We start from the raw sequence: 15520 nt of genomic DNA, 5'->3' as shown, positions 1-15520 counted from the left end.
CTGCAAATTCAGCTAAGGTTAGCAATGCACCTGAGCTAGCATGTAGCTCCCAAGATCCTGAGACCACTACAAGTGTAGACACTGAACCAAATGCTTCTGATGCTTATGATTCAACCAATTCAGCAGTAGCCAGTTGCTCGGATGAATGTGAGGTCACTGCACCTCTGGACAGCATAGAAAATGAGCTGAATCTTTCTTCAACACCATCTACAGTCATAGGTGGATTAATGACCGGGCCTACCGGGCCCAGGCCCAGGGGGCCAGAGGCCCCAAGGGGCCAGGCCAACTTGGCCCCGCGGCCGCGACCCAAGCAAAACTACTTTTGCAAAAATAATAATCTTAAGCCCCAAGGGGCCAGGCCAACTTGGCCCCGCGGCCATGATCCATAGAGGGTAAGAGGCCCCAAGGGGCCAGGTCAACTTGGCCCCGCGGCCGCGACCCACAGAGGGCCAGAGGCCCCAAGGGGCCAGGCCATTATGGCCCCGCGGCCATGATCCATAGACGGTCAGAGGCCCCAAGGGGCCAGGCCAACTTGGCCCCGCGGCCACGATCCATAGAGGGTCAGAGGCCCCAGGGGGCCAGGTCAACTTGGCCCCGCGGCCACGATCCATAGACGGTCAGAGGCCCCAAGGGGCCAGGCCAACTTGGCCCCGCGGCCACGACCCACAGAAGGCCAGAGGCCCCAAAGGGCCAGGCCAACTTGGCCCCGCGGCCACGAGCCACAGAAGGCCAGAGGCCCCAAGGGGCCAGGTCAACTTGGCCCCGCGGCCACGATCCATAGAGGGTAAGAGGCCCCAAGGGGCCAGGTCAACTTGGCCCCGCGGCCGCGACCCACAGAGGGCCTGAGGTCCTAAGGGGTCAGGCCAACTTGGCCCCGCGGCCATGATCCATAGAGGGCCAGAGGCCCCGAGGGGTCAGGCCAACTTGGCCCCGATCCATAGAGGGTCAGAGGCCCCAAGGGGCCAGGCCAACTTGGCCCCGCGGCCACGACCCACAGAGGCCCCAAGGGGCCAGGCAAAATTGGCCCCGCGGCCATGATCCACAGAGGGCCAGAGGCTCTCAATCATTATTATCAAAGCTAATTCTCAAATTGGATGGATCACACAACCTCACTCACATATTCTTGATCAATTATTAAAGGTTGTTTCTGAATTTTGATCACAGAACTTAATGCAAATATTCTTGATTGATTGACAAAGCTCATTCTCAAATTTTGATTACACAACCTTACTCTGACAAATTATCATTATCAAAAAGCTCTATCTCGAATTTGGATCACAGAATCTCACTCAAGTATTCTTAGCTGTGCCCCTCCCCCATCAAGTCTTTCATAAACCGGTCTGTTCTTTTAGAATCTCCTCATTTGGTATTTTGAACTCGTGAGAGACTGCTCAAAATTTGGTTTCCTTTCCCTCAGTTCAGACTCAGAGATAATTTGAAATCATTCAACAAGAAGTTTAACGCGCGCACACACACACACACACACACACTTGAGTTGAGCATTACTTGGAAATTCTTATATTTTCCATTTTGCTGTTATTATCAGCATCTTCCCATTTTGTCCTTTTCTTTCGAGAAAGTTTACAGTCTGACATTTGTCACTGCTGTCAGTTAATAACTTTTTGGTCTTTGACCCATTTTGTCATTTTCTCGATTCGATCGTCACTGACCACTCTCTCCTGTCTGGCAGACATCGTTGCTGCCATCATAGCTAGCAAGCTGCCTGCAGCGGGTCATCCCTATGTTCCCCGTCCCTATGTTACCCGGGTCCTATGTTCCCCTCTACCGGGGAACTAAGGACCCTTTTTAAAAAAAAGTGTTGTATGTTCCCCGCTGCGGGGAACGTACAACACTTTTTCCAGAAAAGGGTTCTATGTTCCCCGCTGCGGGGAACGTACAACACTTTTTCCAGAAAAGGGTTCTATGTTCCCCGCTGCTTCCAATGCGCGACTAAGTAAGACGCACGCAGACACGCATGACAGAGACGCGTTTAAGTTGTCGAAGGAAGGAAGTTCGCGTTTGAGTTGCTCTATCTGCTGCCGCACGCCCTGTGACAGGTTAGGTTTAGGGATGGTTTTGGTCAGGGCACAATTTCGCCAAAAAAGTGCTCCACAACGCCCTGTGACAGGTTAGGTTTAGGGATAGTTTTGGTCAGGGCACAATTTCGCCAAAAAAAAGTGCTCCACAACGCCCTGTGACAGGTTAGGTTTAGGGATGGTTTTGGTCAGGGCACAATTTCGCAATTTCGCCAGATACAATGCAGGGAACATAGGACCCTTTTTTAGAAAAAGGGTCCTAAGTTCCCCGGTCGCATACAAAGACCCAGGAACAACCGGGGAACATAGGACCCGGGGAACATAGGACCCGGGGAACATAGGCACGCTCCCGCCTGCAGATAGCAACATTTTGGTGTCCTTTGGGAAAATATTTAGAAAGAAGACAAAAGTACACACAGTTGTACAACTATTATCTTTATGATCTTTTTTTTGTTAGTTTCTCTGTTACTGTGTGTGGCCAATTAAGCGACTTTTGGCCATACCTGGCTGGTGACATTTAGCGACTTTCTGGTTGATGTTAAGATTAATAATAGCAACAGTTCTCTTCATCTTAATGCAATTTATTGTGTCTGTCTCTCCACATTTTGCCATTAGGTACTTTGAGCTCTTGTTGGTCAGTCACTCTAAGGTACATTGTTGCTGCCATCATAGCTAGCAAGCTGCCTGCAGATAGCGACATTTTGGTGTCCTTTGAGAAATATTAAGAAAGAAGACAAAAGTACAAGACATTGTACGATTACTATCTTTTTAAAATTATTTGTTTCACTGTGTGATTGACCGACTTTGCCGCTAGATTTCGCGTCTTTTGGCCATACCTGGCTAGCGACTAAAAACATCATTTAGCGACTTTTTGGTTGTGAAGATAAGTGGTAAAAGCAGATCTTCCTGTTGGTCTTCCCACATTTTGCCATTTGGTACTTTGCACTCTTCTTGGTCACTCCAAGGCATTTGTCCCTGCCTTCAGCTAGTCACTTGGCTCTTTTGGAATATATTTCACTGTAATTGGCTCTCTCTCTCTCTTTCTCCTCAGTACAAATCAGCCTGTTCCCTTGCCATTCATCACTGACCACTCTGCTCTCCTGTCTGTCAGACATTATTGCTGCTTGCAGATAGCTTGGGGTCCTTAGAGAAAATATCAGAAGAGAAAAGTACACAATTATCTTAATTATCTTTTTTATTCAGTCAGTCCTTCAGTGAGTCCCAGTGTGTTGGCGATTAAGCAACGTTGGCATTCAATTAGCGACTTTTGGCCATACATGGCTGGCGACTCAAAAAACTAGAAAAAAAGTACAAAAAGTTGTACAATTAATATCTTTATTATCCTTAATTCCCCTGAATCCTAGAGTGTGTTGCAATTAAGCAACTTTGCTGCTAGGTTTAGTGACTCTTGTTTTGGGCATACCTGGCTAGCGACTACAAACATTATTCAGCAACTTTTTGGCTGTTAAGATTAACGTTAATAAATTAAATCCTAATACAATTTATTGTGTTGGTCTCGCCATCTTGCTATTAGGTACTTTGAATTCTTGTTGGTCTCTGCTAAGGTATCTGGCTGTTGTCTTTGCCTTCAGTTAGTCACTTGGCTCTGGAATATATTTAACTGTACTTGGCTCTCTCTTTCTCCTCAGTACAAATCAGTCTGTTCCCTTGCCATTTAGACATTTTCTTGATTGGATCATCACTGACCACTCTGCTCTCCTGCTGTCTATCAGACATTGTTGCTCCCATCATAGCTAGCAAGCTGCCTTGGTGTCCTTTGTGAAAATATTTAGATAGAAGACTAAAGTGCACAAAGGTGTACAATTATTATCTTTTCAAAATATTTGTTTCACTGTCAGTGTGATTGACCGACTTTGCCGCTAGATTTCGCGTCTTTTGGCCATACCTGGCTAGCGACTGAAAACATCATTTAGCAACTTTTTGGTTGTGAAGATAAGAGGTAAAAGCAGATCTGCCTGTTGGTCTTTCCACATTTTGCCATTTGGTACTTTGCACTCTTGTTGGTCACTCCAAGGCATTTGTCCCTGCCTTCAGCTAGTCACTTGGCTCTTTTGGAATATATTTCACTGTAATTGGCTCTCTCTCTCTTTCTCCTCAGTACAAATCAGTCTGTTCCCTTGCCATTTAGACATTTTCTTGATTCGATCATCACTGACCACTCTGCTCTCCTGCTGTCTATCAGACGAATCAGTTGATTCTCTGCTCTCAATTGTCTATGCTAGTAAGCTGTTATTCTCTGCTTTGGAGTGTTGATGCTGGGTTGCTAGTTTTCTAAATCACCTCACACACTTGAAGGAAGCAGCACCGATCATAAACACACAAACAAACTCACACACACACACACACACACACACACACACACACACACACACATAGTTGGTTTATCTGTTGTGATAGGCAAAGAGCCAATGTGCAAAGAAAGAAGGGAAATATGGATCATAAACGTTTAAGTGGAGGAGCTAGAAAAAAAATTCAGCAAGAAAAGAAAAAAAAGGAATCAGTTTTACTTGAGAGTGTTCCAAATATCTCCAGCTTCTTCAGTACAAAGACATCTGCTGAAAGCAATTCTATAAATGCTACTGCAAATTCAGCTAAGGTTAGCAATGCACCTGAGCTAGCATGTAGCTCCCAAGATCCTGAGACCACTACAAGTGTAGACACTGAACCAAATGCCTCTGATGCTTATGATTCAACCAATTCAGCAGTAGCCAGTTGCTCGGATGAATGTGAGGTCACTGCACCTCTGGACAGCATAGAAAATGAGCTGAATCTTTCTTCAACACCATCTACAGTGACAACTCTACCTAGTGATCCCGCTAAATGGGCTGAGACTCTCACTGAGTCAATGAAGGAAGTTCTTATTCAAAGAGGTGCAAAATCATTTCACAACCGTCACAGCCATTATCCAGCTTCTGTGAGGAACAGTGGGCTAGGAGGCAAAACCCGATGCCTAAACAATGAACATTTTACTTCACACTTGCCCAATGGACAACGAGTACAAAGAGAGTGGCTGATGTACTCTCCCTCTACTGGTAATGTTTACTGCTTTGCATGCAAACTGTTTTCCCCAAAAACGCATTCTTTTGTGACAGGCTATTGTGATTGGAAACACTCAGAAAGATTTGGTGAACATGAGCGAAGTGCTGAGCACATAACCTGCATGCAAGCAGTCTTGAACCGCGCCAAAGGTGCCACAGTTGATGCAGACCTGTTCAAACAGTTTCAGGCAGAGAGCAGCTATTGGAGGCAGGTGTTACAAAGAGTTGTTGCAGTCATTAAATTCCTTGCAGAAAGGGGCCTTGCATTTAGGGGTAAAAATGAATCGTTAGGGTCTCCTCTCAATGGGAACTACCTTGGTATTCTGGAGGTCCTGGCTGAATTTGATCCCTTTCTAAAGGATCACATCAGAAAGTTTGGGCAGATGGGTCGAGGTAATACCTCATATCTGTCCTCCACCATTTGTGAGGAATTCATTGAATTGATGGGTGCAAAAACCAAACAGGCTATAGCAGATGAACTGCAAGCAAGCAAATACTACTCTATCATTGTGGATTCAACCCCAGATTTATCTCATGTGGACCAATTGACATTCATATTCCGTTTTGTTAGCAAAGAGGGCAGTGTTGTTGAACGCTTTGTGGGTTTTGAGCCCATTACTAGCCATACAGGTGAAAGTTTGGCTAACTGTGTCATGTCTGTGTTGGAAAATCTAGGGTTAGAGCTGTCAAATTGCAGGGGGCAGGCTTATGATAATGCCAGCAACATGTCAGGGAGGTATAATGGGTTGCAGGCTCACTTAAAGAAAAGCAACCCATTAATACACTATATTCCATGTGCAGCTCACTCTTTGAATTTGGTGGGAGTCAACAGCATTGACAGATGTGGAAATGAAGTCTCTAAGTATTTTGACTTGATTCAGTCTATTTACAACTTCACAACTGCATCCACACACCGATGGGACAGGGTATTTGGCAATTCCAACATAGATCTCACACTTAAAGCTTTATCCAACACGTGTTGGAGTTGCCGTGCAGAATCTACCAAAGCACTGTGGCAGAACTACAGTAAAATAAAAGCAGCACTACAGGTTATTTCCACTGATGACACAGAGAAACGAGACACACGAACTGAAGCTGACAGTCTAGTGCGGAAGCTGGATTCACTTGAGATGGCCTTCATGGCAGGCTTTTGGGACACTGTTCTGTCCAGATTTCAGGCCACAAGTCTGCAACTTCAAAAAGCAGACATGGACCTTGGTACAGCAGTTAGATTGCTGGAATCTCTGCGCACCTTTGTTCTCTCCCAAAGAGATCTATTTGATCATTTTGAGCAGAAAGCCTTAAACATGTTGGGTGGCACCCCATCTTACAGGGCTGAACGGACGAGGAAACGTAAAAAGTTTGCTGATGAATCAGCATCCCCGGATGTTGTGCTTGAGGGAAGGCAACTGTTTCAAATAGAGACATTTATTGCCTCTATTGATCAACTGAGTTCAAGCCTTAATCACCGTCTGGAGGCCTACAAACATCTGAACAATTTGTTCAGTGTCCTTTTCTCTTTGGATACAGAGTCCAATGCTTCAGTCCTTCACAAGGCCAAGATTCTCACTGAATCATACCCATCTGACCTCAATGAAAGTCTTGGACAGGAGCTTATACAGTTCAAATCTTTTATACAGCTCAACAACACTGATGAGGAGAGGACCCCTTCAGGACTGCTCAAAACAATAATACATTTTGGACTACAGCCTACGTTTCCTAATACATACATTGCGCTACAGATTTTTCTCACTCTACCGGTCAGTAACTGTGAGGGAGAACGCTCATTCTCTCTTTTGTCAAGAGTAAAAAATGAGCTGCGCACAAGAATGACTCAGAAAAGATTAAATGCGTTATCTCTAATGGCAATTGAGAGTGAGCTGACAAGAGAGTTGGACTTCAATGATGTGGTGGATGATTTTGCAAAATTGAAAGCACGAAAGAAACCCCTTGCTTAAAGGTGCACTGTGTAAGATTTTTAGGTTATTTCCAGAATTCACCCATTCACTAATGTTAGGCTACCTGTTTTCATGAATACTTACCACCACCATAAAATTCTAAGTATCCATTATGACTTGGAGAATTGCACTTTTGCCATTTCTGGGAAGTGTCACCTGGATTGTGAAGATAGGATTGACTTTAGGCAGAAGCTTGGTGCTTTCTCTGGCAAACTGAACCTCAAGCTTCATTCTCTGCAGCTTTGCATTCTTGTGCAGACTTTCATCCACAAGGAACTTTTCAACTTCCCCACTATCGTGAAGGGGCCATCAAAAGATTTCAGTGTGTCCAGCATGTCTAGTCTCTTACTCTCCTTTCTTTGAGCCATCTCTTGTTTCTCATCTGCCCTACTCTCGAATTTTGCCTTCATGAATTTACTCCAGTTGAGTTCAACCTCCCTTTTTGCTTGTGCTGCTGCCTTGAAACCTCTGAAGCTCCTGGCTCTTCTGTAAAATTATTGACCTATTGACTGCGTTCAGTGTGCCCAACTTCTTCAGTTTGTAGTCCACCTTGCCACATTGTCTCTCCATCCCAATGTTGTGCACAGGGGTGCCATCAATGTTACTAGCCTGTTCACTGACAGGGTCCATTGGGAAGGTCTCCTCATCCATCCTCTGCCTGGCGAGGACAGTCTTCAGATGGGGCAGCATGAGATCTGTCAGCTGCTTCACTTCATCCAAGTATTCGGCAGCCACGTCTGACACTGAGTTCAGGACATGTCCAGTGCCTGTCCAGCCACTATAGCATTCTTGGAAATGGGCTATCTTGACCTGCATGCAGCCCTTGTACCATGAACTGGCCTACACCTTTCTTTGTGGTGCTCTCCGATGCATGTTATCATTTTACCTTTCTCCTTCTCCTCAAGCTTAACCACAAATAGATACAGACTTTGAGCCTCAATTTGCTGCACAGCTGCCGTTATGCCAATGTGTTTTCCTAAGATATTATTTTATTTTTAATGATAGAAGGGAGGAAAAGGGGGCAAAAATCATGTCCGATTTAGTTTTTTGGGTGGGTTGGGGGGTTTATTTCATGATAGCTACCAACTTCCAATACATAATATCTCTCAAATGACCCAATGCACCATCACTGAAGTGGGCGTAATCATTTTCAAAAATGTTTATTTTTAGGCCATTTATCCCCTCCCCCTGTGTCTGTGTGAAACCTGTGCTTGTCAGTGTCTGTGTGGTATACCTAATAGTGTGTGTGCAGTATGTGCACTCTTCTGTACAGTACAGTGTGCATGTCTGTTCACAGTATACAGTATTTCTTGCATAGTGCGTGCGTGTGTGTGCGCCCACACGCGCGGGGGGTTGAGGGGCCAAGACCATGTCAGGCCCAGGGGGCCAAAATTTCTTAATCCGCCCCTGACTAGACGTATAAGATTTCATGGGATTTAGCGATTAGGAGTGACAGATTGTTTGGTAAACGTATAGCATGTTCTATATGTTATAGTTATTTGAATGACTCTTACCATAATATGTTACGTTAACATACCAGTTGGTTATTTATGCCTCATATAACGTACACTTATTCAGCCTGTTGTTCACTATTCTTTACACATTTTAAATTGCCTTTAAAATGTCTATTCTTGCTGTTGGCTTTTATCAAATACATTTCCCCAAAAATGCGACTTATACTCCAGTGCGACTTATATATGTTTTTTACCTTCTTTATTATGCATTTTCGGCCGGTGCGACTTATACTCCGGAGCGACTTATACTCCGAAAAATACGGTAGTTCATTTTGATTTCAATTTGTTTCGAGGAAAACTAAAGCGCTTTTTGACAAAGCAGCTCAATTCATCAGAACGCTGGCCTTGCCTTAGTGCAGCGTTTCTCAAAGTGTGGGGCGCGCCCCACTGGTGGGGAATAGAGACATGACAGGTGGGGCGCGAGGAACGGGAGGAAATTTCACTTTGATTTTTTAAATTTTTTTATTATTATATTCTTTGATTTTTTTTTTTACTATGCTTTCATTTTCTATACACACTGTAAATCACTTTGTGATTCTGTCTGTGAAATCCGCTATATAGATAAATGTAAATTACTTATTTATCCTGTAGGCTTTACATTTCTAGGTAGGAGCGAAAGTTTGACAGACATAGCAACAGTAACTAATGGGGGCGGGGCTAAGCGGAAGCTTTGTGAATGGCGTGTCACTGTGCGAGGATTTGCTGTTTTGCAAATACATAAAAAATAGAGCCACTGCTGATGAGCTGTTCAAGATAATGGGCAGTTTCCTCAAAGAACACAACCTTAAATGGGAAAACTGTGTGGGCTTTTGCTCTGATGGCGCGCATGGCAAAGTCAAGAAACGGGCTGCAGGCTCTAATAAAGAGGGTTGCGCCAAATGCGCATTGGACACAATGTGTCATTCACCGGGAAACACTCGCGTCAAGGCAGCTCAGCCCTGAATTCAATGAGGTTTTAACAGTGGCAGTGTCAAGCCTGCAACCCCCATTTGAAAAGCTGTGCAGTGCAAAACAGGCTCATTGCAGCCACTAATGCTGGAGTACTGTAAAACTCATGTTCACTTGCTCTGTCCTCCTTTTTTTGGCAAAGATTGCAAAGTGGCACTTTTATTTTCATTTATTATTGAACTTGATGCAAGTTATTTGATTTGATTTGATTTGATTTGATTTTTATTAAGGATCCCCATTAGCTGGTTGCCTCAACAACCCACTAGTCTTCCTGGGGTCCACAATTCAATACAATTACAAGTAAAAGCATATAATTATAACTACACAATACAGAAAAAAATATAAAAGCATCAATAAAAAAACAAGCAAACAATTTACAGTCACAGAATAATAATTACCATATAAATATAACAAACAAATCATCAATGAGCAAACTAATTTAAAAACTCAGATAAAATATTACTCTCTTTTTAAAAACCTGTTTACTTTCAATGCTGGTGAGAATTCGAGGCAGGTTATTCCAGAGCGATAAAGATCTATAAATAAAAGATTTCCGCAAAGCATTCTTCCTGGGACGAGGGAGTACAAAATGCCCCTCACTGGATGCCCTGGTATTGTGATTATGTATAGTGCTACTGTGAACTATTTGGGCCATGAGAAAAGCAGGAGTTTTACTACCGGTTACTGATTTGAACAATATAAGAGTATTAGCCAACAACCTGTTCTGCACTGTTAGCCAGGAAAGAGAAGCATGCATTTGGTTCACATTGGTTCTTAGTGAACAACCAAGAACCAGCCTTGCTGCCCTATTCTGGACAATCTGGAGCTTACTGATCTCACCACTTGCAGCAGACGCCCAGACTGTAGAACAATAGTCAATATGACACAAGACTAAACTCTTAACAATTTGACAAAGAAGAGGTGGATCAGCAAAACCAGCACATTTCCTGGAAATACCAACAGCCCTTCCCATCTTTGTAACTATATCACTGATATGATTTGACCAGGATAGAGTGCAGTCCAGCATCACTCCAAGGAGCTTGGCACTTCTGACCTGTTGAACTGTTGAAATACCTAGCCTCAAATCCAACTTTGGGTCACAAGATAACCCTTGCCTAGTCCCCAATATAATACTTTTTGTTTTTGAGGTGTTAAGGACAAGTCTGTTACATACTGTCCAGTCATGCACAGCTTTTAGTTCCTCACTCAATACTACATTAAGTACACTGCATGATGGTGCAGCATGATATAAGGTTGCATCATCAGCATAAAGAACCAATCTTGCACGCCCGGTAGCCCAAGGTAAATCATTGGTGAATATAGAAAAAAGTAAAGGTCCTAGGCAACTTCCCTGTGGAACACCACAATCCAAACTTCTGCTATTAGACAAGCTGCCATTAAGATACACCTGTTGTGATCTTGAGGACAAATAACTCTGTATCCACATTAAACTTGAAGTATTAAAACCATAACATTTAAGTTTCTCAATTAAAAGAGAGTGGTCAATCATGTCAAATGCAGCACTAAAATCTAACAGCACAGCTCCAACCAACATAGAATTATCTATAGCATTAAGCCAATCGTCCGTCATTTGTATAAGAGCCGTGGACGTAGAGTGGCCCGTTCTATATGCATGTTGAGAATCAGTTGCTAGCCCATTTGATTGAAAGTAAGCTTGAATTTGTGCATACACACATTTCTCCAGTATTTTACATAACCCAGGTAGGATGCTTATTGGTCTAGAATTGCCCTCATTGAAAGCCAATTTGGTATCCTTATGTAGAGGAGTAACCTTAGCCACCTTCCATATCTTTGGACACAGGCCCACTTGTAAACATTTATTAAAAATATGACAAACAGGCACTGATATGATACCAGCAGTCATTTTCAGTATTTTACTATCCAGGTTGTCTACACCAGCTACTTTGTTGTCAGGAAGAGAGTGTAGTAACCTCTCAACCTCACTGACTTCAACCTGATGAAAATTGAATTCACAGTCCTTATTATCCATTATAATATTCCTAATGAGGTCAGCTGATTTGTTGTTATTGGATATATGCATACCATGCCTTAATTGAGATACCTTGTCAACATAATAGTTATTAAAATGATTGGCAATGTCACATGGCTTAGTGAGTACCAACCCATTTGATTCCACAAAAGGTGTACAGACATTGTTCTTTCTACCCATGATTTCATTCAAAACATTCCATAAGTTTTTGCTATCATATCTCACATCATATAACCTCTGTTTGTAATATTCCCTTTTTTTCAGTTTGTTTAACTTTGTGACCTGGTTTCTTAAGGAACAGTACTTATGCCTGTCATCAATTAAACCAGAGTTGACGGAGGCTTTTTTAGCCATGTCTCTTTCTGTCATTAAACCTCTAAGTCCATTATCAATCCATGGGGCAGACTTAGTTTTGACAGAAAACTTCTTCAAAGGGGCATGCTTGTCCACAACACTCATGTACATTAACATAAATAAGTCCAGTGCAGCCTCAGGGTCTTCCTCCCTGCACACCTCGTTCCAATTTAAACAGGATATTTCATCAATAAAACATTCTTCATCAAATCTCTTATAAGACCTTGTAAAAATAATTTTCGCTTTAGGTTTAGGAACCCTTGTCTTTCTAGTGACAGATATTATATTGTGGTCAGTAAAACCTACAGGAACCGAGACTGCTTTGGAGCATTGGTCCGGAACATTTGTATAAATATGATCAATGCATGTAGCTATAATAATACCATCACTATTACTACCTATTCTCGTGGGAGGGGCAACAATTTGGGACAGATTGCAAGCATTTAAAATGGATAGTAACTTATTTTTGTTTGTACACCCCTGTCCCAGCCAGTCAACATTCATATCACCCAGTAAATAGATTTCTCTATTCTCATCAGATATCCTGTCAAACATCTCACATAACTCCTTCAGATACAGAGCATCAGCACTAGGAGGCCTATAGAAACAGCCTACTATAATTGGTTTCAAATAAGGCAGATAGACCTGCACACAAATAGCTTCAATACTCTCCCTCATCAAATCATTGCGCACTTTGATAGATAAATGATTCTGAACATAAATAGCCACCCCACCCCCAAACCTGTTCCTATCTTTCCTAAAAATTGAGAACCCCTCAATGGCTACAATTGAATCAGAAAAGGAGTCATCAAGGTGGGTCTCAGAAATGGCAAAGATATTAATAAAATTATCTTTGATAATACACTCTACTTCCTGATACTTATTACGCAGGCTGCATACATTCACGTGAGCTAACACCAGGCCCCTATGAAGGCCCAGCTTAGTGCAGGACATAACAGTACTGGAAGTAGTCATGACACAGGCCAAACCAAGATACTAAAAACACCCACGAATGCCCATTCTAAAAAAGCCAGGGGGTAACCTTTGGGTCCCGATACAGCTGTCCATTTATGTACAGCCTATCCACTGTTAGTGCCACTCTCTTGTTCTGGGCTCGGTTCTCTCTCATGATCGGTGACAGTTTCTTTCTCCTATCGTTGATCTCAGCCGGGAAGTGGTCATTTAACCAGAGAGAGGTCCCTTTCAGCTCCTTTCCTCGGCTTTTCACCAACTCTTTGTGCTTAAAATGCTCAAAACGAGCTATTATGGGACGGACTTTATTGTCCACAGGTCTGCCCATTCTGTGCACTCTGGAAAAAGTTATGTATATATATATAATATGATTTATTATTGAACTTGATGCAAGTTATAACACTTTTATTTGATTTATTATTGAACTTAATGCAAGTTATAACACTTTTTTTGATTTATTATTGAACTTGATGCAAGTTATAACACTTGTTTTTATTTATTATTGAACTTGATGCAAGTTATAACACTTTTGTTTTATTTATTATTGAACTTGATGCAAGTTATTTGATTTATTATTGAACTTGATGCAAGTTATAACACTTTTATTTGATTTATTATTGAACTTGATTCAAGTTATAACACTTTTTTTGATTTATTATTGAACTTGATGCAAGTTATAACACTTTTGTTTGATTTATTATTGAATTGATGCAAGTTATTTTATTTGATATTGAACTTGATGCAAGTTATACCACAGCTGCACAGTTATTTTATTTATTATTGAACTTGATTTTATTTTATGTTATTGAGTTTGAATGTATAAAACTTGATGTTACTTGATGTTCGATAAATTTGAAAATGTTAAGCTTGGCATTAGCATTCTGTTGGGGCGATGGGGGCAGGTGGGGCTTGAAAACTCCCCCTCGTCCAAAGTGGGGGATGACAAAAAAAGTTTGAGAACCACTGCCTTAGGGGCATACTCGCCAACCCTCCCGATTTTCCCGGGAGACTCCCGAATTTCAGTGCCCCTCCCGAAAATCTCCCGGGGCAACCATTCTCCCGATTTCCACCCGGACAACAATATTGGGGGCGTGCCTTAAAGGCACTGCCTTCAGCGTCCTCTACAACCTGTCCTCACGTCCGCTTTTTCTCCATGCAAACAGCGGCTTATACACACACACAAGCGAATGCAAGGCATAATTGATCAACAGCCATACAGGTCACACTGAGGGTAGCCGTATAAACAACTTTAACACTGTTACAAATATGCGCCACACTGTGAACCCACACCAAACAAGAATGTCAAACACATTTCGGGAGAACATCCGCACCGTAACACAACATAAACACAACTAGGGATGTCCGATAATATTGGCCTGCCGATATTATCGGCCGATAAATGCGTTAAAATGTAATATCAGAAATTATCGGTATCGGTTTTTTTATTATCTGCATCGTTTTTTGTTTTTTTTTAAAATTAAATCAACATAAAAAACACAAGATGCACTTACAATTAGTGCACCAACCCAAACAACCTCCCTCCCCCATTTCTTTCTGTTATCAATATTCTGGTTCCTACATTATATATCAATATGTATCAATACAGTCTGCAAGGGATACAGTCCGTAAGCACACATGATTGTGCGTGCTGCTGGTCCACTAATAGTACTAACCTTTAACACTTAATTTTACTCATTTTCATTCATTACTAGTTTCTATGTAACTGTTTTTATATTGTTTTACTTTCTTTTTTATTCAAGAAAATGCTTTTAATTTAGTTATCTTATTTTATTATTATTTTTAAGAAGTACCTTATCTTCACCATACCTGGTTGTCCAAATTACGCATAATAATGTGTTAATTCCACGACTGCATATATCGGTTGATATCGGTATCGGTTGATATCGGTATCGGTAATTAAAGAGTTGGACAATATTGGAATATCGGATATTGGCAAAAAGCCATTATCGGACATCCCTAAACACAACAGAACAAATACCCAGAACCCCTTGCAGCACTAACTCTTCCGGGACGCTACAATATACACCCCGCCCCCCCGGCCCCCTAACCCCCATCTCCCGAATTGGGAGGTCTCAAGGTTGGCAAGTTTGCTTAGGGGTAACATTGTGGTCGTCTGCCAATGACAACGTGTCTGACAGACAGGTCATGCTTCCTGTTTGCCGTGTTTAGACTTGAGGACAGCTCTCTCACCTTAAGAATACTTCATGTTCCACAAGAAAGACTAAACAAGAAGAAGAAAACACCAGAAAAGTTGCCGCGCTTACATTTTGTCCAGCAGGGGGTGGCCTGCGAAGGCGAAGGGAGCGATGGTGGTCAGCTCTTTGTTGAGTAGGATGATGCTAAGAGTTTGGATACAAGACATTGTGGACAAGCAGTGTGTGGCTCATAGTGTGCAAGAGTGACACTCACAGTGTCCTGAGCTGGCGTAGGTCAGTAAACGCACCACGAGGGATGACCGGGATGTTGGTCATCCTCATCTCTCTGAGGACACACACAAACACACACTTGTATCAACACTCGGGTGCATGTTTTTGCATGCAGTCAGGGAGGTTTGTCCTTCACATTGCAGGAGGTGGGGGTGGCATCACACCTGCACGGAGCCTTGGCCTTGGAGGGAACACACACATCGCCAGCTGGGAGTTGTCCT

At 42.5% G+C, this 15520-nt stretch overlaps 1 protein-coding gene across 1 annotated transcript in view; it reads right to left on the bottom strand.

Moving 5' to 3' along the window:
* The window catches only part of fshr (follicle stimulating hormone receptor), a 50285-nt gene that overhangs the window by 24957 nt on the left and 9808 nt on the right, over positions 1-15520 (bottom strand). The window contains 2 exon segments of the mRNA XM_062055395.1: positions 15138-15212; positions 15283-15354. Coding sequence (XP_061911379.1) covers positions 15138-15212; positions 15283-15354 — 147 coding nt within the window.

The sequence above is a fragment of the Entelurus aequoreus genome, linkage group LG08 (genome assembly GCF_033978785.1).
Source record: "Entelurus aequoreus isolate RoL-2023_Sb linkage group LG08, RoL_Eaeq_v1.1, whole genome shotgun sequence".
Classification (NCBI taxonomy): domain Eukaryota; kingdom Metazoa; phylum Chordata; class Actinopteri; order Syngnathiformes; family Syngnathidae; genus Entelurus; species Entelurus aequoreus.
Note: the sequence above shows the minus strand (reverse complement) of the source record. Positions and strands in the feature narration are given on the sequence as shown.